Consider the following 21,777-nt stretch of genomic DNA (forward strand, 5'->3'; position numbering starts at 1 on the left):
CTCTCTAAAGTCATTTTATCGCTCTATGACCACAAACAATACTACATGGCAAATGACCCCAAAGCTCAGGGGCTTCAGACAGCAATCATGTGTTATTGCTACGGGTCTATGGGTCAGTTGGGTGGTTCCTCTGGTCCCGGCTGGGCTGTCTCATGCATCTCGGACCAGCCGTGGTGGGCTGGGCGGCTCTGCTGGCCTTGCTGGGCTCTCATATCTTTGGGGCTTGGCTGGCTGTCAGCTAGTCCGGTATAACCTCGGTTGTTCTTCACACGGTTCCTCTTCCGCCTGCCCCTCCCCTCCTTCTAGCATATACTAGCCTGGGCTTGTTCCCTTTGAGGAGACAGACGAACAAACACGAGGGTGGAAGAGTGCAGGTCTTAGAGGCTTGGGCTCAAAACTGGCACGCTGTCACTTCTGCCTCCTTCTTTTGTCCACAGCAAGTCACCAAGCCTGCCCAGATTCAGAAGCTGGGGAAACAGACTCCATCTCTCGGTGGGAGGAGCCAGAGGATCCCACTGCAAAGGGTATGGACACAGGGAGGGCTGGAGGATTGGGGCCACTCTTTCAATCTGTCTACCACAGGCATCCTGAGAAATCTTACTAAATTCTCTAGACGAAAAGAACAAGAACCCCCTCCCGACTTCAACTCCATTGTTTCTCAAGCTAAGCAAAGGTTTTTGGAGAAATTTATGTGTGAGAAACCATCTGGAAAATGTACAGTGGTCCATTAACCAGAGTTATAAGAAGCCAGGCGTCTAAAACAGTCTGCAGTCTTCTGTGTGAGTAGAAGGCAAAAGAGGAAACTTTCTGGGCAACCTGATCACCTTTGCTTCTGTGGTACCTTCACCAGCCCACATTAGACTCATCCTTCAATGCCCAGCCCCAGTGCTCTCTGCAGAACTGTTCCCAGAACAATTATTTTGGGAGAATAATTCTTTTCCCAGGTTCCAGTAGCAATTTTTAGAATGAAATGGTATCAAATCTGACCTTTGATGTAGACAAAAAACATTTCTTTTATGTTACTTCCTGAAGCACCTAACCCAAGGCCAACAAATAGTAGTTGCACAATAAACGATCATTAGATGAATAGATGAATGAATGGTTAGATGAGTAAATGGATGGCAGATGCTTCCACACTTGACTGAAGCTTTCTTTTAGAAGAATCTGATATTATCATAAACTTTATTTCCTTCTCTCCAAATCAGTATGTCAACTTGAAATCTTTTGTAGTTGTTCCATGTCTATGTGCTTGAAAGAAAAACCTGGAAAACTGATTGCACAGGGGAGGAACCCTGTTGTGTTCTCACTCATAAACCCTATCATTATTAGCATAGCATTGCAAACTGAGGTCCATGGGTTCCCGAGGATATTAATCATTCTCTAGCTGAAGGGAGTGGCGGGGCGGGGTGGGGGGGAGGGTGGGGTGGGGAACTTCTCATCAGATAAATTTGTGAAATGCTGGATTAAACAGTGAGGCAGCTTTCTTTTTTGTGAGACTTCACAGAGCCTTTAATAGCTAATATACATCTAATGTATCTCCAAGAGAGCATTAGAATATGTAAGGGTTGAAAATTGGAAGGATTACTTTTTGTGGGTGAGGCAGGGCAGGGGTGCAGGGAGGAGGGAGGTATAATTTTTTCTATTGTGGTAATACATAACATAATATTTATCATTTTAACCGTTCAGAAGGGTACAATTCAGTGGCATTAAATAGATTCACAGCGCTGTGTAACCATTACAACTACGCCCAAAACTTTTTCATCATCCCCGACAATAACTCCGTTTACACAATAACTCCCCCTTCCCGCCCCCCACCATTACCTCTATTCTGCTTTCTGTCTCTGTGAGTTTGCCTATTCTAGGTCCCTCTGTTGACTAAAAAAAAAAAAAAAAAAAAAGCACAACATGAGAGTTGTGAGTTAAGTTTTATCTGGGGCAAAATGAGGACTATAGCCTGGGAGATAGCATTTCAGGTTGCTCCGAGAAACTGCTCCAAAGAGGTCGGCGGGGTTGGGGGGGGGAAGTCAGTATATATGTGATTTGGGTGAAGCGAGGTACGTGCAATCAAGCACACACGTTTGCAGAAGGTAGCGCTGGTCACGAGGAGCAGATGTCTCCGTTAATTATTTTAGTGCTATTCTAGATATGAGGAGATGCAAGAATTAGGCTCGTAAAGTCTTATCCTGAAACTATCTACCTGAAGACCTGTTCTGCCAGTTTTTCCCAGAGCACCAAGTGCCTCATTCCTGATCTCCACCCTGAACCGCTTTCAGGGTGTGTTGAAGGTCAGTGGCTGCAGTGGCTAGTGACTTCATCTTTGTAGAGGCAGATGGCAAGTGCCAATTTTTAGTTGGCACCTCATATAAGTGGAATCATATGTGTCCTTCCATGTCTGGCTTATTTCACTCAGCGTAATATTTTTGATGTCCCTCCTTGTTGTAGCATATTTCAGAATGTTATTCTTTTTCTGGCTGAATAATAACTATTCCATTGTATGTATGTGCCACATTTTGTTTAATCCTTTTATCTGTTGAGGGACACTTGAGTTATTTCTACCTTTTGACTGTTATGAACAATGCTGCTGTGAATGTTGGCATAACAAATATCTGTTTGAGTCCCTGCTTTCAGTTCTTTTGGTTACATACCTAGGAGTGGAATTGCTAGGTCATATGATACTTCTACATTTAAACTTTAGAGAAACCACCAAACTTTTCCACAGAGGCTACACCATTTTACATTTCCACTAGCAATGCATGAGGGTTCCAGTTTCTTTGCCAACACTTGTTATTTTCCGTTTTTTAAATTATGGCTCTCCTGGTAGGTGTAAAGTGGTATCTCCTTGTGGTTTTGGCTTGCATTTCCCTAATAACTAATGATGTTGAGCTGTAAGAGTCCTTTATGCATTCTGAATATAAGTCCTTTATCAAATGCCTGTTTTGCAAATATATTCTCCCAGCCCATGGCTTGCCCTTTGAAGAACAAAGGTTTTTAATGGCAATGAATTCCAACCTACCCATATTTTACACTTTTGTGTCCTATTTGAGAAACCTTTGCCTAAACTTAGGTCACTAAAATTTGCTCACATATTTTCTTCTACAAATATTATAGTTTGGCTCTTATGTTTAGGTCTGTTATCCATTTTGAGTTAATTTTTGTGTATGCTGTGAGGTGTAAGGATTGAGGTTTATTTTTTGGCACGTGATACCTAATTTTTTGACACCATTTGTTGATAAGATCATCCTTTCCCCATTGCATTTCCTTAGCACTTTTGCTCATAATCAGCTGATTATATACCTGGACTCTCCACCCCATTCCCATTGATCACATGTCTTCCCTTGCTCTAGTACCACACTCTCTTGGTCACCGTAGCCCTTGAGCAGGCCTTGCAATTAGGACGGATTAAGTTCTCCAACTTTGTTCCTCTTTTTCTAAATTGTTTTGGCATATTCTTCTAGATCCCTTGCATGTTAGTTTTACAAAGATCGCATTGAGTCTCTAGATCAGTTTTGAGAAGATTGACATCTTAACAATATCAGGTCTTCTGATCCATAAATATGATGTATGTCTCTGTTTATTTAGATCCTTGATTTCTCTCAGCAGTGTTTTGTAGTTTTCAGTGACTAGGTCTTGCATAGTTTCATTAAATTTATCCCTTCAGTATTTAGTATTTTTGATGCCATTGTAAATGATATTTTTATTTCCATTTCCAACATTTCGTTGCTGATATTTAGGAATACAATTGATTTTCATGTGACAACTTTGTATCCTGTGACATTGCTGAACTCACTAGTTCTACTAGTGCTTTTGTAGATTCCTTAGGATTTTTTAACGTAGATAATCATGTCATGGACAGATATTGTTTGACCTCCATTCTGCAGTCAAAAAATGGAGACCTAGAAAGACAAGGGACCTGTCTGCTGTCTCACTGTTCATAAATGCAGAGACAGGAGTTTGAAACCTGGATCTTCTGGATCCTCCTTCAGGGTCCTCTCCACCACACCCAAGTTGCTTCTCAGGATTTCAGGCCTCAAGAAAAGAAGCTTGTATCAGCTGAGACTAGATTTGAATGGTTAAACACAAAAGAAGTTTATTTTTCTCTCACTTAAAAGTCTGGAGGTTTGCATCCCAGGGCTGGTATGACAGTTCTGCTTCATAAAATCCTCAGGAGCCTAGGCTTCTTCCCACAAGTAGCTTCACCATCCCTAGGCCATGGACCTCCATCTCATGATCCAATATGGTGGCATTTGCATTCTAGACAGCAAGATAGAAGGAGTAAAGAAGGAAAAGGTGCCCACCAGTGATGTCTTCAGGTAGGTTCCGTGGACTGCCACACGACACCTGCACCCACATCTCTTTGGATAGAACCCAGTTGGGCCACACCTAGCTGCAAGGATGTCTGGGAAATATCATCTTTATTCTGAGAAGTCATATTCCCAGCTGAAATTTCTGTTACTGTGGAAGAAAAAGAGAACAGCTGCTGGGGGATAAACAGCAATTTCTGCCACAACCTAAAGGGTAGGAATCCAGAAAGGAAACAACTTGAAAATTGTTGACGAAAAATTAATCAGTCGATCTAAGAAAGAACTGGACAATTTTTTTCGAGCCAAATTTGAGGATTATAACCGGGAAGAGCATCTCAGAAAGCTCTGAGAACTGTTTTGCCAGTTAGAAATCAACGCACAGTTATATAAGTTTTCTGAGACAGGGGGCTGTGTATCAAATGATGTATTATTGACAGTTTACATAATCCAGATCTAAGTGTCATCCTGGGGGGTTGTGTGACCCCCTTACAAAATCAGGAAGGAATGTTATCTTTTAAGGAGTTGTCTTGTTGATGGTAGGAGAATGTTGCTCTTTATGGTTGAGCAGGTATTCCTGCAGATGGGGGAGGTTTGGTCGATACACAATGCACAATGCAGATACACAATACACAGTGCGGGGAGAGGGGAGGCCAAAGGGCAGAGAAGACTTTTTATGTTTAAATTTTTCTCGTCTTGCTATAAAATATGAATTGTATTTCACAAAATGAAAGGAGGAAAAAGGTGGCAGAGTTCAAAGTCGGTTGCATCTTTTACAGATCATTTTAGGATCAGGTGAGCCAGCTCTCTTTAGTTTTTATAGCTCGTTAAGTTGACCTGAAGCCATTTAGTCAGAGGATAAAGTTAATCCTCAGAACCCCTTATGGTATTACATCCTTGTGACTATATTAGACATGTCTAATCATGGATGACCTTCTTTCATCTAGAAAAGATAAAACAAAAGATGTCTCCTCATTCATTTGGTCAACAAAAATTGCTATCTCCTACCCTCATGGACCTCACAGTTTGAGGAGAGATAGGCAGTAATGAAATAAGCACCTGAATGAATGTGAAATCACAAAGGAGCCATAAGGATGCTACAGGGGCACACTCAGGGACTGTGATCTAGTCAGGGAGGTCAGGGAAGGTTTGCCTGAGGGTTTGGATTCATTTCTGCAGGAGAGGCTACTTTCATAGCAGAGTGGTGTATTCTGAGAAAACCATCCTTTGTGCCATTGTGGTTACACCTTACGAATCCTGCCTGGGGCACTGTACGAGTAAGAGATCGTTATTTAAGAACAAGGATGCCAGAGTGAGAGTAGGATGGGGGTAGGGGAGGGGGTAGGTGGAGGAACTGCTCAGGGACTTTGAGAGAGTCCTTTGTGGCTTACACCCCAGGAGAAATGGAGAAGAGGAAAGGAGTTCAGAGGTTCCAAGATGGCAGGTCGAGGAGGCCTGGATCATAGTCCAGTCAGAGACTTTCCTTGGGGCCCAGGAAGGAGCCCAAAGAATTTTGGGAGCCCAGAAGGAATTTTCTAATAACTGGAGTCACCTGTATGGAGGAAGAGAGCTTCCCATTCTCTAAGCACCCAAGCCAGACCCAGGGACCATCCATGTGCCGTAACAAAGAAAGGGTTACTGGGTCCAGTGGGCCATCAGAGGAGGTAGCATCTAACCTCCCACTCAGCGTCTAGATTCTGTGACTCTGAGACCTGGAACAGGGGAAGGTCCTAGCAGTTGTGGATGAGGGGAGGCCAGTACCAGAGGAGGGGCCAGCCATCTGTCACTTTCTGCTTCTCCACTTCCTCCTGCTTGGGGAACCTTTGCAAGCAGCGAGCAGAAAGAGAGCCTGAAGAAATCAACCAGCAGACTTCAACCTACCAGATGTACTTGGGAATTCACTCTTCCAGCTTAAGGCAGGCGTGGTAGATGGGTCCCGTCCTCTGGCCAACACTGGTTAACTGGTAAGGGCCGCTTGGAGCACAGTGTTGAGAAGGATTCTCGGAGTCTGGGACCCATAAGGAAAAGTATTACAATAGGTTGGTGATGCCTGCCTTTATCCTAGTGTGATTGTGAGGAAGAAATGGGATGATATATGTAAAAAATGCTTTTTAAATTGCAAAGTGCTATCCAAATAATAACTAATAACGGTAGCTATGATTTTAAGTGCTTCCTAAATACCAAACACTGCTAAGAGCTTTACTTCTCACAATAACCTTTACGTTAGATACTGTTAATATCCTGCCTTTTACAATCGAGGAACCACGGCTTGGAAGAACAGTGTAATTTGCCTAAGGTCGCACAGCTAGTGAGTGTAGAACCGTGACACAAGCCTAGGTGTTTCTGACTCCAAAGCAAGTGCTTTTATAGACTTTGTTTTGCTGTCTTCAGAATGTAGGGGATTATAACTGTAATTATTACTATTAATAGAGCAACTATTCTATTACTTGGGGGCTCAGCCCTAATTCCCCAGCTAACGGGGTGTGTTTGCAGCCGTTTTTTGGTCCCTGGAAAGGTTGGAGCTTGCCTTCTGTTCAGCTTATCAATACTGCCCGCCTTTCTCCTGACCCGTCCGCATCCGCTCTGCAGAGCAATGTAATGACCCTGTGTTACGCTCCGTTCGCCGAGCCTCTGAGAAGAGCACTTTTTAGCAGGCTGCCTGTGGTTGTTCAAGACTCCTCGTGAACAAGGCACAGAAGGATGATTCACTTCCGCAAGTCGTGCTTTCCTGAGAGCCGACTGTGCTCCCCAAACCTTTCCAGGCACGGAGATGTGGGGAGCAGCGGGCCGACGTGTGGTAGGAACTCTTAGCTGTGATGATTACACGCATGGGGTGGTTGGCAGTTTGCAGAACACTTTCATATCGATTTTCTCTCCAGGCCTCAGTTTTGTCATCTACAAAGTGGATGTAAGGACAATAATGATATAGTAAAGTCTCATCTTTCGAAAGGGTTAGGTTATAATAAACTTACCACTTAAGGTGAAAATAACGTAAAATCAGAATCACCCTTGACAATCACCCATGGAATATAAAGACAAACCACCTCTCAAAGGCCCAACTGAGGGCTCCCCTGGTGGCGCAGTGGTTAAGAATCCTCCTGCCAATGCAGGGGACACGGGTTCGAGCCCTGGTCCGGGGGGATCCCACATGCCGCGGAGCAACGAAGCCCGTGCGCTACAACTACTGAGCCTGCGCTCTAGAGCCTGCGAGCCACAACTACTGAGCCTACGTGCCACGGCTACTGAAGCCCGCGTGCCTAGAGCCCGTGCTCTGCAACAGGAGAGGCCACCGCAATGAGAAGCCTGCGCACCGCAATGAAGAGTAGCCCGCGCTCGCCGCAGCTAGGGAAAGCCCGCGGGAAGCAACAAAGACCCAATGCAGCCAAAATTAGATAATAAATAAATAAATAAATTTATTAAAAAAAAAAAAAAGCCCAACTGAGGCAGTTTTTCCTCCAGCATTAAAACTGATGACTATTTCTCTGGTTGAAGTCATCACGGTGCCTTCTGAGGTAATGAAAATACTTATCTTCCAAGAGTAGGCTCACTCGGCACCAAAGTGCTCACAGTACCAGAGGCCAGAGGGAACTAGGGAACTAGGCCCCTGAGGACATCATCCAGGATACAGGCTCGCTGAGCGTGGGGACAGGAGGATCACCAGCCTCCCTAGTTAGGATTTCTTTCTCTTTCTTTTGGACCATGTGTCACTGAATTCCTGAAGCTTTAACTATATATATGATACAGTTCTATTAGGTCTGATTTCCTGACTTGCTGTCTATGAACAGGATTAAAGCTTGAAAATAACATGTAATGAAGCAAACACCAGGCTGGGTGAGGGGAGATCTGGGCTCAGGCCCCAGGTCAGCTCCACCTGCATCAATGGCATCTTGGGCCTATGGACCTTCAAGATGAACTTATCACCCAAGTGTCCGAGTCCTGAGGCTGCATTTCTTGACTGCAGACTTGCAGGACCCTTGTGACTCTATTAAAAAAAAAAAAAAAATGCTTATGTCCATCCCAGCTTCTACCTTCCTGCCTAAACTGGCGTCATCTCTGCCTATACCACTGTGATGATAGCCTCCTCCCTGTGTTCCGCCCTTCCTCTTGGCCTCCTAATCCTTTCTCCAGTGGCTATAAGAGAGCTTTCCAAATGCAATCTGATCTTGCCGCCTCCTTCTATAAAATACTTCATTTCCAAACGCTTCTGGGGAAAGACAAAACTCTCATCCCTGCCCACCTCTCATCCCCACCAGGCTTCCCCTCCTTCTCTGTGCAACACACACCCCGATCTTCTTTTAGTCCCTCCGGTTTCATATTTGCCCAGCCAAATATGGGCCTTTGCACATCTTCACTTCACCCTCTGTCTGAAATGCTCTGTTCTCCTCTCTCTGCTGAGTTTATTCTAATCATACTCCATCTGTTTCCTCAGGGAAGGCTTTCCTGACTTTTCTGTCTGGATAAGACCCTCCTGATCTGATCTGATCTGAAAGAAAGGGACTCTCTTTGCACCATGTATCCTTCTTTTCTGCACAGGCCACTGTAACTATTTAAATTTATTTGTGGTTCTGGATTAAAGTCTATATTCCCTTCTGCCACACACACTACTATAAGCTCTATGAGAGCAGGGCCCTTATCTGTGTTGCTCATCAGTGTATTCTTCTTTTATTTATTTATTTATTTATTTATTTTTGGCTGTGTTGGGTCTTCGTTTCCGTGTGAGGGCTTTCTCTAGCTGCGGCAAGCGGGGGCCACTCTTCATTGCGGTGCGCGGGCCTCTCACTGTCGCGGCCTCTCTTGTTGCGGAGCACAGGCTCCAGACGCGCAGGCTCAGTAATTGTGGCTCACGGGCCCATTTGCTCCGCGGCATGTGGGATCTTCCCAGACCAGGGCTCGAACCCGTGTCCCCTGCATTGGCAGGCAGATTCTCAACCACTGCGCCACCAGGGAAGCCCATCACCAGTGTATTCTTTATACCTAGCACAGAGCCTAGGCATGTGCTTGTATTCATTAAACATGTAAGTGGATGGGCCGATGGATGGGTGAGACACCCAAATGAACATTGTCAAATGATCAGTGTTGTTGTTGTTTTGTTTGTTTTTCCGGTGATAAACCCTTTGGAAACTTCCTCTGAAGAAAATGGTACAAGTTGCAGTCATTCTTTTAGAATGAAAGAAAAGTTACTGAAGGCTCCATTTGCCCTTTAGATAGTAGGTATTACAAACATCTTGGCTCTTTTTCTCTCTGCTGTTTAAAAAGTCTTTTAATGAGCTTTCACACCGTATGTAGCGAATGACCTTTTCTAGAGTCATCTGTACAAAACAAAAGGGTGAATTGGACGAGTAGGTTGCTTCTGCCCTTGGAAGCACAGCATCAGCCTTTTTAAACAAGGGTTCCTATTTGTGAATGACCTTACCCTCTTAGGGAATGGGGCCCCGCCCAGATTTCAGATTCCGACATCCTGGTGTTGAGACCACAGAGTTATCGGAGCGAGGAAAATTGACACGCCTGATTCCTGGGTGGAACAGCAGGACTTGCCTGACGTGGCCACGGCCGACTTCGTCAGTCTTGTGGTTGCTGGGTTATAGTGTCTCTGTCCATTCATAAACAGTGCCCTTTAGGGGCAATTGTTTTCTCATACTGCTTGGTCCTGGTTGTAGTGGAAGGTAGGTTTTCTCAGAACAGCGGCCTACCAGGTGAGGGCTGGGCTTAGGTCAGCTCATTTGTCTGACTTCTGGAACGCCGGAGAGCGGTCCTCAGCCTACAATGAGGGTACATTGCTTCTGAATGAAAACAAAATCGTGTTTCTCTCTGCATCTATCCCAGGAAGAGGGGGACTCTGAGATTAATTACAGGTGGATAGGTAGTAACATTTTGTTCTTAGACCTCTACTCCAGCCTGTTCCTTGCTCCAAGACCTTTTGTGGCTCCCACCTGCCAAACAGCTCAAACGTAAGGCCCTCAGGTTCTGGTCCAGACTTCCTGGCCTCCTTGTTCCTGACTCTCTGTTGCATCCCACTCACCCCAGCCAAATCAGTCTCCTTGCCACTAAGGAAACAGGTCCCTTACTTTCTAACCTCCATCTCTTTGCACATGCTTCCCCTCCAGCTGGGCTCCATCCCCCCAGTCAAAACCCTACCCATCCTTTCAGGCAGCTATCAAAGACCTTGCTTCTGCAGGAATTTTTCCCTGATGGTCTTAAGTAGAATTTAACCTTTGGCTCTTGTAAATAGCTTTAGAATTCATCTGTACAACTTTCAAGGCACTCACATTACATACAGTGTTGTGTGTTTTTTCCTTTCGTATATCCATGCTGTTTGTTGAGGCCAAGAATTATCTTATTTTTCTTTATTTCCTCCACAGCTGTTTGGACATAGTAGGTCCTTAATTCCTCAGTGGAGTCATCCTCTTTTATGAGGTGAATGAAGAAATAAAACAATTCAGCTTATGTCCTCAAAACTCATGAAGAAAGTACATTTATCAGTTGTTCAAACTCCCTTGCTTAAAGCAACTTTATGCTTTTGGCTAAATTAAGTCCTCCCCAGCCCTCTTTGAAGGATAACCTTGAAGGCAACCTTGAAGAGAATACTTTGCTGTGTTGTCTGTGTGTGTGTGTGTGTGTGTATGAAGGTTATTAGAATAATCTACTTAGCAGATAAACAAATGTTTGGAATTACATGGAGTCATTTAAGCCTCAAAGCAAAATCATTCCAGCGCCTTTGTAGGGTTATTTGAGAGGAGGGTTGGGGGCAGGGAAGCTATCCTAAAATTTGCAGCAGAATCTAATCCGTTATAGTCCTCAGACCCTGGATGAAGCAGATGCCCTGCTCAGTTTTCCTTTCCACATTGCCGTTTTTGAACATACAGCCCTTTTTCCATTGTTTTGAAGACACTAGCCAGCTCAGCCAGAGACACAAGTGTCGTCTCTGAGCGGTAGCTGCCGAGTCGGCAGTGCTGGGATTAGAGTATGTGCTTTAACAGACCTTTCTCCTTGGGCAGAATACAGCTGGCTCACTTCACCACCTTTCTTCCTTCCCTCCAAAGGATGCCAGGCACACTAAATAGTGATTAAACAAAAGATTAAAATTCCATTTGTGTGTGTGTGTGTGTGTGTGTGTCTGAACACTAATCGATTCTTTCAGTGGAATGTTAAGTAAAAGCATGCAGATACCAGAAGCAGTTATTTAGAGCGGCCAGTCAGAATCCATTTCCAATTTACTGTTTAATGTGATTTCCACAATCATTCTGCCAGCCTCCTCCCCACACTCTCCCTCGCCTCCCTTGCCCTGTGCTCCTCCCCAACCTCTCTGCTTCCTGTAGCAAAAGGACATCTGGGAACAGAGGGCAAGGAAAGTAGCAGAAGATGGTTGCTGAAGGAAAATAATCACAGCTTTTATAGACAAATCTGTGAGTCTGCACAATTAAAGAAACTTAAAATTACCTCTGGATTGAAACCCAGACATGCTTTTTTGCATAACATTAAGTGATTGCCATTGCATAAGAATCGCTGTCTTTTGAGAAGCATTGTTCGTGTTTTTCTTGTTGCGAAAGGTCTGTGGCATTTGTTTCTGTTGTAGAATGCCACTATTAACTAAGGACTTTCTTCTTTCCTCAAGAACAGCGAATTTCCACGTGGGCACATAACCTGCTGTTAATGAGGAAACTCTCTAAGTCCTGTAATCAGCAATAGCCAGTTGAATTGGCTCAGGTGTTCAATAGGTTCCTTCTGCAGGGCTCCCAGTTTTATTATTAGATTCCCATCTCTCTCCTTTTCCCCCAAACATGACCATCACATACACCAGATCATAATCCTTCTCCAAAAATAACGTATTAATAGTTGCACTCCTTTACCGAAGGGGCCTAACTTTGTGCCAGACTCTGAGCTAGATGCGTTGTATAGATGAGTTCAGTTCATCCCCTCAGGTGCAGGTTAACCTGCAGGTTATTCTGATAGTTTTCCCTATTTATCAGTCAAGGAAACTGGGGTCCACCTGCCCAGGGAGTAAAACCTAAGTTTTTGCATCTCTGGAATCAGAATGCTCTGAATCATCCAACTAGACTTCCTGCCCCATTAATGAGCAATCATTCATTCAGTCATTCACCTGATATTTACTGAGGGCCTAAGGTATTGACCTAGGAACACACAGTGACAGCTCAAAACAGATGTGCCCCTGCCTTCAAGGAGCTCACAGTCTAACCCAGGGAGAGAACAGCCAGATCTGGTTTGGTCTTTGGGGCTGACAAACTATGGGATTTTGGGCAAGTCTGTTCTACTCTGTTAGCCGCAGATTTCGTATCTGCAAGTGAGGCAGCTGGATTTTGACAAGTGGTTTTCCACCTTTATTGTGAATCACATGGGGAATGTGTTTAAAGACATCTTCCTGGCCTCCTACGCCCAGATATGTTAATTTAATAGGTTCAGGGTGGGGTCCAGGCATTTGTATCTATAATGAGAGCTCAGGTCTCCCAAGAACCGTCCTTTGAGAGAGACTGATCTGGCTATAAAGCCATTAGCATCTACAAAGGATCTGTGTTGTCATGCCTGTATCCCCAGTGCCTACCACAGTGCCTGGCACATAGTAGATCTCGATAAATATTTGGCAATAGTTGGAATGATCTATCTGTGGGGTTTCCATGGGTGGATGTCAGAGACTCCTGATCAAAATTTTCATAAAGGTTTCTGGATAGGATTCTAAGGGCCCTTTGGGCTCTGAATGCTCAGTGGTTTTAGGATCGAAACCAACTCCTTCTCTGACCAAAAGCTCAGACCTATTATTGGAAATCTTTTAAACTTGTATAGTAAAATTTGAGTCCTGTATCTAGGTGATTTGATGAAATGTCAATTTACAGTAGATTCTTAAAATCCTAAAGGAGTTGGTACCCACATTCTATGTGTAAACTCTGAAAGTCCTCCCGATAACACAGTTTGTGATTTTTCTCGGTTGATCTGAAAGTACCTTTTGGGCAGGTAGTGCTGTCTCTATTTTCCAGGTAGGAAAATCGAGGTGCCTGTGACTCTTGTAGCTTGTCCAAGGCCACACTACAAGGGCTCTCTCCACTAAAACCCAACGTGGGAGTCAAAGAACATAGCTCTTATTCTCTGGCCTGCTTATGTGGCCTTGGTTGGGTAGCTTGGCCTCTTTGGACCTCAGTTTCCCCACCTGTAAGATGGGAGACAGGTGGACTAATTGTTTCTGAGCAGCTGCGTAGCTTGGTTATTTGAGGACCCCCCTAGTAACATGTTTAGACATGCGGAAGTCCCTATGGCAGCAAGCTCCGAAGTCCTCTTAGTTTAGGGAGGAAATAAGAACTAATGAGACCACCTAAAACAGGCCACCTCTGCAGATCATTCCAGAGGGACATGCATCATTAAGGCAAAGGCAATGAGGTGGTAGAAGCTGTTAAGTGTGAAACTCCCAGAATTTTGGAATCTTAATTCTCTACCCTGTTGGTTCAGCAATTCACTGTTCATTCAAGGGAGTTTACCTCTATTCGGTCACAGCTGTGAGATTCAACCCCGTGCCCTGTTCCCAGCAGTGTGAGAAGACTTCCACAAACATATGGAGGAAACAGTGTCCTTTCTGGACTCTTAGACTCTTGAAATGTCCTTGTAAAGGTCGCCTCACCCTTGCTGCTCAAAGTGTTTTTCAGGCATCAGCAGCATCAGCCATCCCCTGGGAGCTTTTTATTTATTTATTTTTTTATAAATTTATTTATTTATTTTTATTTTTGACTGTGTTGGGTCTTCGTTGCTGCGCGCGGGCTTTCTCTAGTTGCGGTGAGCGGGAGCTACTCTTCGTTGCAGTGTGCAGGCTTCTCATTGTTGTGACTTCTCTTGTTGCGGAGCACGGGCTCTAGGCACACAGGCTTCAGTAGTTGTGGCTTGCAGGCTCTAGAGCACAGGCTCAGTAGTTGTGGCGCACGGGCTTAGTTGCTCCGCGACATATGGGATCTTCCCGGGCCAGGGCTCAAACCTATGTCCCTTGCATTGGCAGGCAGATTCTTAACCACTGCGCCACCAGGGAAGCCCCCCTGGGAGCTTTTTAGAAATGCAGAGTCTCAGGCCCAGCCCCAGACCTCCTATATCAGAATCCATGTTTAACAAGATCCCCACGTGATCGTACTGTGCAGGAAAGTTCGAGAAGCACTAGCCCTAACCCCGCACTTGAGTCCCCTCCTTCACATCCTGATAAACAGGCGAGCATCCTATTCCTGGCCTCCTCTATCTTCTTCCAAGTGCCCCTGTTTCATCCTAATACCAGTCCAACTTTTAGAATTTCTTCGCTATCTTAAACTAATCCCTCAGTCATTCAGTAACTTCTGCCCTTGGCACTCACGATAGCCTCAGGGCCTCAGAGAACAAGACAGATCCTCCTGTGTCCCCCACGGCTTCCCATCTCCTAGTCCTCATACAACAACACAGTTTCTAATCTTCCTCATACATACCTGTATGTGGCAGCCTGTTGCAAACTCACTGGGGCCAGGAAAGTAAGACAAGTGAGAGATGAGAGCCAGGTGAAATGCACTAAAGAATGGCGGGGGACTGTGGCAAAGTGGAGAGCCATGTGCTGCCCCAGCTCGGTCAGAGCATTGACGTGTCTTTTGAGTTTTCAGGAGAAGCCAATGAATCTTGATAAAACAATAAGAAATCCCTCCATTTTTTTCATGCTGGCAGTTTAAAAAAAAAAAAGATCCTCAGAAGCCACCAGGTTGTGTTTGCCAGTGATCATATCTAAGGTTTTTGTGACCTTTGATGATGAATATCTGCTCAGCTTGGATACAATAGCCCAGGTGTAGCCTGACCAGCACAGGGAGGCAGGATTATGGCCTCCTTCATTCTAGACCAGTAGTTCTCAAACGGGAGTGTGCATCAGAATCTCTTGGAGGACTTATTAAAACCCAGATTGCCGGGCCCCACCCCCAGAGTTGCTGCTGCTACTTCCTGGGCAGGGCTCTGGAATCCGCATTTCTAACAAGTTCCCAACTGGTGTGGATGCTCCTGGTTCACGTTTTGAGAACCACTTTAGATTCGTTCCTCCCATTAAGGCAGCCGCGGTTTGCAGAACCTCTTTAGGTCCACCAGTGACCTAACGTCGTCAGTAGAAGTTCCCAGTCTTTGGGTAGCAGAAGAGGGAGAAGGAACTGGGAGGGAGGGCTGGAGGAAAGATTGCTAACCAGCTCTTGACCGACCAATCCTGACATCTAGAGGTAGAATATTTACTTCGGGCAGATCCCTGACCCATTCCAAGATTCAGTTTCCCTGTCTGTGAAATAGAGCAGTGGCCCCAGCTCAGTTTCCAAGTATATGTGTTCGCTTGTTCGGAGATTTGATTGTCAGTTTGTTTTTAGCAGAGGACCTTTTAAAAATGAAATCCCATATGGAACCCCGGTATAAAAAACAGACAGATGCATTGCGGGTCTGATTGAAGGAGGGGAGTCAAGCTCTTACTCTCAGCCTCCACCTTCCCAAGGCAGCACTGAAGGGTCTCCTGTAGAAATGTAGCTCACCACAGTTGAAACCTGCTGAAGGAACTTCCAGCTCAGCTCCTGTGATTTCTAAGCCCCCGAGAACTGTTTGCAGGCACGTGGCCTTTGTTTTTGCCCTTTGTTTTTGCAGTTTTCTTTCCCTCTCTGACCACAACGTCTGGCATGCCCACTTTCAGAGTTTTCTTCTTGCAACTCGGAGAGGTCTGTAGGAGAGGGAATGCCAAGGATTGTTATTATCATTAGAGCCGTTGTGGAAAATCTGCTAACGCGAGAATCACCCGGAGCCTTAATAAACAGGAGTAAGGATGATTTTATTCCAGTGGCTTCTTGTGAGTGCTAATGTTCCAGCACACCACGCATTCAGGGACTAGTTAATTATATAGGAAATAGGACTAGTGGATTCTGCATGCCACAGTGGCAAGAACAGGTGTGCGGGGTTTTTAATGGGTGAGGTGAGGTGGAAAGCTGTTCTCATGTAGGTGAACACAGGTCCTTAAACAGCCGTGTGGAGCAGTGTTACCTTGGGAAGATTCTTACTGAGCCCTGGGGCCAAGTCTTTAGACTGGACTCTTGGCGTGGGAAAGCATCTGGCACCTTCTGATGACCCCAGACACTGGAATGCAGCCTCCTTTAATTAGGGAAACTGCTTCCTAATGGGCCCACCAGCATGGGCTCACCTTCCGGAACACAAAATAAATGCCTTCCTCTCCCAGCCCCTGGGACTGCTCTCCTGTGGCTGCTATATATTCCTGTTTTCTTTCAACCATCTAAGTGCTTGTTCAGACCTTCCACACACATTTGACAGCTGTTCCCCCTCTTTGGGACTGGGCCTTCTTTGGGACTGCAGAGATGACCAAGACCCGACTTCTCTTCCTGTGCTCTGTGCTCCTTGGGCCCAGCCCAGCCCTGCCGTGCTCCACCTGCACCTGGAAGTCTATGCCCAGGCCATGTGCTCTGCCTGCCTCTCATTTCGCTTATCTGAAGCCCAGCCCAAAGGCCCCCATGTCCATGAAACCTTCCCCAGTTCTCCCAGGCAGAAGTGAAGTCCTCTAGCACTTTCTCCAGACCTCTCACCCAAGATTCACTGCCTCTGCCCTGTCTAGTACGGAGCCACTAGCCACCTATGGCTCTTGAGCACTTGGAATGAGGCTGAACTGAGATGAACACAAGTGTGAAATACACACTGGATTTTGAAGACTTAGTACAAAAAAAAAAAAGGAATGTAGAATACCTCAACACTTTTTTCCACTGTGTGTTGAAATGATAATACTTTAGATGGAGTATATGGAGCTAAATGAAATATATTATTGAAACTCACTTCACCTTTTTATTTTTAATTTGGTTGTGCCGGGTCTTGGTTGCGGCACATGGGATCTTTAGTTTCTTCATGCGGGATCTAGTTCCCTGACCAGGGATCAAACCCGGGCCCCCTGCATTGGGAGCATGGAGTCTTAACCACTGGACCACCAGGGAAGTCCCTCACTTAACCTGTTTTTAAAAAAATTTTTAAATGTGAATACTAGATAATGTAAAGTTATATATGCAGCTCACCTAGGTGGCTCACGTTATATTTCTGTTGGACAGCATCACACCTACCTCTTTCTCTCTTCCATGAAAGGAATGTCTGTCCATCTGTTTTCTCTGCCGCGGGTTTGTAAGTTCCAGGAGGGTGGACACTGTGTCATCTTTCTGAACTTCGCACACCTGGCTGGCACGGAGCAGGACTAACAAAGCTATACTGAGGAAATTAATAAATCAACCAATGATGACAGACATTCAGTCAATACTGAAAGCTCCCTTAGGCAGTGTAATTTCTGGGTCTCTGTTATTAAACTTATTTCCCCTTTTCTTCTATTTCACAGTTTTTGTCTTTTTTTAAGGGCTCACACAATCAGCAAAAGAAGACCCTTTTCTTGGGAGATGGGCAGAAGCTGAAGGACTGGCACGACAAAGAAGCCATCAAGAGGGATGCTCAGCGTGTAGGTACGAGAGCAGAGCATCCACGGACGGTCCCCGGGAGAGTGTTTGCACACGCGCATGTGTGTGTGTGCACGTGAATGTGTGTGTTTAACGGGGGTATCTGGACCTCCTGTTGACTCCCTGTCCGTTTGCCATCATCCTTCCCCTGGTTCCTGGGATCCCCTGCTTCACCTGTTAGCTGACCCCTTTCTCCACTCACATCACCAGATCCACTGCCTTCGGGACTTTGCCCTGCTACCTCTATGGTGATAGAAAATGTCTCCCTCCTCGAAGATATTTTACCACTAAAATGAGGAGCAGTAATCGTAAGAGCCAACACTTATTGAACACGTATGGTGAACAAGGCCCAAGGTCCACACTTTTGTTGGTGAAACTCCTAACCAACCTTTGTAGCACATTTGATGAGAAGGGACCTGGAGCTCAGAGAGGTGGGGTAATTTGCCTATAGTCACACAGTGAGAAAGAGGCAGACTTGGGACTTGAACTCAGGTCTAGAGGACTGAGTTGATCCCTACCCAGCACCATAGCCACAAGGTTGAATGAATCTAGTGGGCTTCAGCTGAAGTTTTCTTTGCCTAATTAGCCTTTGGAACTGTTGCTGTTACACTGCAGAGTTGGGAAGGGGTGGGGTGGTGCAGAAATTATGTGGCGAGTCATCTCGAGAGAGAGCCTGGGCTAGGAGCCAGGAGAGCAGCTCAGGTACCACCTACCAGCCATGTGACCATCAGATAAATTCCATACTCCTGGAGCCTCGGTTTCCCCCTCTGTCAGTGGGGCTCATGCTTCCTACTTTGATAACCTCAGGGTGTTGTTGTGAAGGTGACAAAGTATAATTTACAATACTGGAAAGCACCGTAGAAATATAAGGGATTGTATTTTATTCATTTTTATCTCAGAGGTACCCACCACTATTGATTTTTTTTTTTTTAAAGTTATACTATGAAAAAACCAGATGACAATAAGGTTCTGAATAGAGCTGATGTAACAACTGATGGTCAGGGAAATCGAAGACAGGACATGCATTTTTCTATATGCCAGTGATTTAAAATGAAGGGGGGCGGGCAGGTGCTGCCTACATTAAGAAAGGAAACATTTGAAAAGAGCTAATTTTCCAGGCAGTTATACCGGAATTATTAGAACATTGGGCTAACTAGCCAGAAAAGAGTAAGCAGTGGCGACATTACTGAGAATAATAATAACCAGCATGTGTTGAACACTCACTGTGTGCCAGGCATCTTGCCCTGCATTCCCTCCTTAATCATCACATTGAAGCTTCTCATCCCAGGGAATACAAAGGGCAAAACTCAAGACGTAGAAAGGCTGAAGGTGCTCCTGAGGTGACACAGCTGGGAGCAGCAGGGCTGGGCTTCAAACTCCACTCTGCCCAGCTGCAGGGCCTGAACTCTGAATCGCTCCCCTGCACTGCCTTCCCGAAGCTTCCCTCCCGGCCTGAACAGATGCTTCTGCTCTTCTTTTTCTGCCTGTTGCATTTGTGTCCCTTGCGGGATCTGTGCTGGGCACTGGTCAGCAGTGTCTTATCACAGAGCAATGCAAGTTACAGGTGGCAGAGTCCTCTCTCTCGTTGGGCTGGATTGGAGTAGACACCACCCCTGGGCTCCCCTCTTTGCTTGCACCTTCTCATCAAGCTGATGTTGTCAACATTTACTTTGCAAAGTAAACGGGGTGTTGCTCAGTCCACAGGCTCCAGAAGGTGAGGTGATGTTGAATCACCTGACTTTTATTACCCTTTCTTCCACACCCTTGCCAATGGCAGATGCTTGGGCTATTATTGCAGGGGTTGGGGGACATCCCCACCTACCATCTGCACCCTGGGAACCCAGAGAGTAATTTCCTGGAGCATCAGGGACTCTCTCCCCAGATGGATTGTAAAGAGAGAGGAAAACTGGTTCTGGATCCACCCAAATCCATTGCTCAAAACAACACTTTTCAGGCAATCCAGGCCTAGGCTAGGCAAATCTTAATTTGTTTGCTGGCTTAAAAAAAATCAAAACATCGTTTATCATTTGTGGCAATTTTGATTTATGTATAAAGCTTGCCTTGCCTAGAGAGTAATCATAGTATTTCCTCACATGGTTTATAGGGTTTATAGTTTACAGAAAGCTTTCATGTATGCAACCTCTCATTTGACTTTCTCAGCGTGATGTGGGTACCAGACAGGAACAAGCTACATGTAGTTCAGAGAGGTAGTACTGGCCCAAGGTTGATCAGCTCATAGGCAAGTGACCTGGCCTCCCGTCCAGGTGATCAGACTTAAAGGTCAGGGATGATTGGGGCTCCTGGCAGAGTGGGGGAAGCATGGGCTTTGGAGCCCAGAGACCTGGTTTTATAGCCTTTCTGAGTCCTGGTTTATCTGTCTGTAGAATGAGAGCTCGTATGCCTACCCTGACAGCTTTGCTGGGGAGATTACATGAGAACAGGTCTGAAGTGCATGCTACGCCCGTGGCTGAGTCTCATTCCCCTCCCCTCTTTAGTCCTGCAAAATCTGGAGGAACACTGTATATCAAGTGTAAAGTTCTATCTTGGTGATTTAACCATATTTTTCATCTTCCCTTCCCCACTCCATTTAATTGGCAGCACTGACTTTGCTCTTTGCTCCTAGGAAACGGAGAACAAGGGAGGCCCTTCCCCATGACCGATGCTGAGAGAGTGGATCAGGCATACCGAGAAAATGGATTTAACATTTACGTCAGTGATAAAATCTCCCTGAATCGCTCTCTCCCTGATATTCGGCACCCAAAGTGAGTGTAACATCTCTCATCTTCTGGGATCTAAGGATTTTGCCCTGGGCTCTTGTTGAGAATTAATTAAAGAAAAAGGTACATAAAGCACTGCTGGAGGAGATTTCCTCCTGTTACCTAGGGCCTTCGTGCACAGGTTCGTGTGATCAGATTCTCCTAGAATTTAGAACTGGTGTGGCCGAGGGACAATATTGTCTCTCCAAAAGAGTTGGTCTCCTTCCTCTTTTCAACCAGCGGAAACCATAACCTCTGTATTTCCTTTTTTGACTCTGGCCCACAGGGAAGTCCAGACCTCAATTTGCAAGACAGTTGCAGCAGCCGTTTCAACTCTCCCTTTCTCCACCTTCTGTGTGTGACATTTTTATTTTTTATTTTTTTAATCTTTATTTTAGCTATCCTGTGCACCTATACATCTATATGTTGGTTATAAGCTATCTCAACTCACTTTGAGAGAGAACATATCATAATGATTATAAAGATAACAGTGGCAGCTAACATTCTTTGAACAGGTAGCGTGTGTCAGGCACTTCGTTTGCATTGTCTCAGGTCCCTGTGATGTAGGTCCTGTGATGATGCCCATTTTTACGGATGAGGAAACTGAGGCTTAAAGGGCTATTATAACTCATGTAGGGCCACACTAAGAAGCTGAGCCAGTTCTTGAGCTCCAGTTCAACCAAAAACTATACTCTGGATCTTAAGCCATCCTGCCTCCCCTTTTTAATAGGAGTACTGTAGTGGTCATGGTGATTTTCTAGCAGAAGGGTACCTCTTAAAGTTGCTGTGCATTAGCATCACCTGGAGGGCTGTTAGTTCGAACACAGGACCTTGAGCCTCACGCCCATGATCCCTGATTCAGTAGATCTGGGTCGGGGCCCAAGAACTTCATTACAAGTAAGCTCCCGTGTGATGTTTGTGGGGTCCACACTTTGGGAACCACTGCAAGCAGATTTCAAAATTGTCTCTTCACGAAGGCAGTACTGAGTAGAAGTGGAGCATAAACTGTTTTGCTCAGGGACTAAGAAATTAGAAGCTGGGAAAAGATAACAACAGCTAACACTTATTAGGTACTTACTGTGTGCCAAGCATTATTCTAAGCCAGCTGTTCTCAGAGTGTGGTTCCCAGGCCAGCAACAGCAGCATCACCTAAGAGCTTGTTAGACATGCACATTGTTGGATCTCAGCCCAGGTCTACGGAATCAAAAGCTCTGCACAGGGGCCCAGCCGTCCGTGTTTTAACAAGCCCTCCAGGGGATTCCG

The 21,777-nt window shown here is 45.4% G+C and overlaps 1 protein-coding gene across 3 annotated transcripts in view; it reads left to right on the forward strand.

The window, feature by feature from the left end:
- Positions 1-21,777, forward strand: part of GALNT10 (polypeptide N-acetylgalactosaminyltransferase 10) — a 221,699-nt gene that overhangs the window by 92,656 nt on the left and 107,266 nt on the right. For 2 of the 3 annotated variants that reach the window (XM_061189891.1, XM_061189892.1), the window contains exons 2-3: positions 17,662-17,764; positions 20,382-20,520. In XM_061189891.1, the coding sequence (XP_061045874.1) occupies positions 17,662-17,764; positions 20,382-20,520 (242 nt within the window). Of the gene's footprint in view, positions 1-437; positions 525-17,661; positions 17,765-20,381; positions 20,521-21,777 lie in introns of all 3 variants that reach the window. The other variant, XM_061189890.1, reaches the window with a different exon arrangement.

The sequence above is a fragment of the Eubalaena glacialis genome, chromosome 4 (assembly GCF_028564815.1).
Source record: "Eubalaena glacialis isolate mEubGla1 chromosome 4, mEubGla1.1.hap2.+ XY, whole genome shotgun sequence".
Classification (NCBI taxonomy): domain Eukaryota; kingdom Metazoa; phylum Chordata; class Mammalia; order Artiodactyla; family Balaenidae; genus Eubalaena; species Eubalaena glacialis.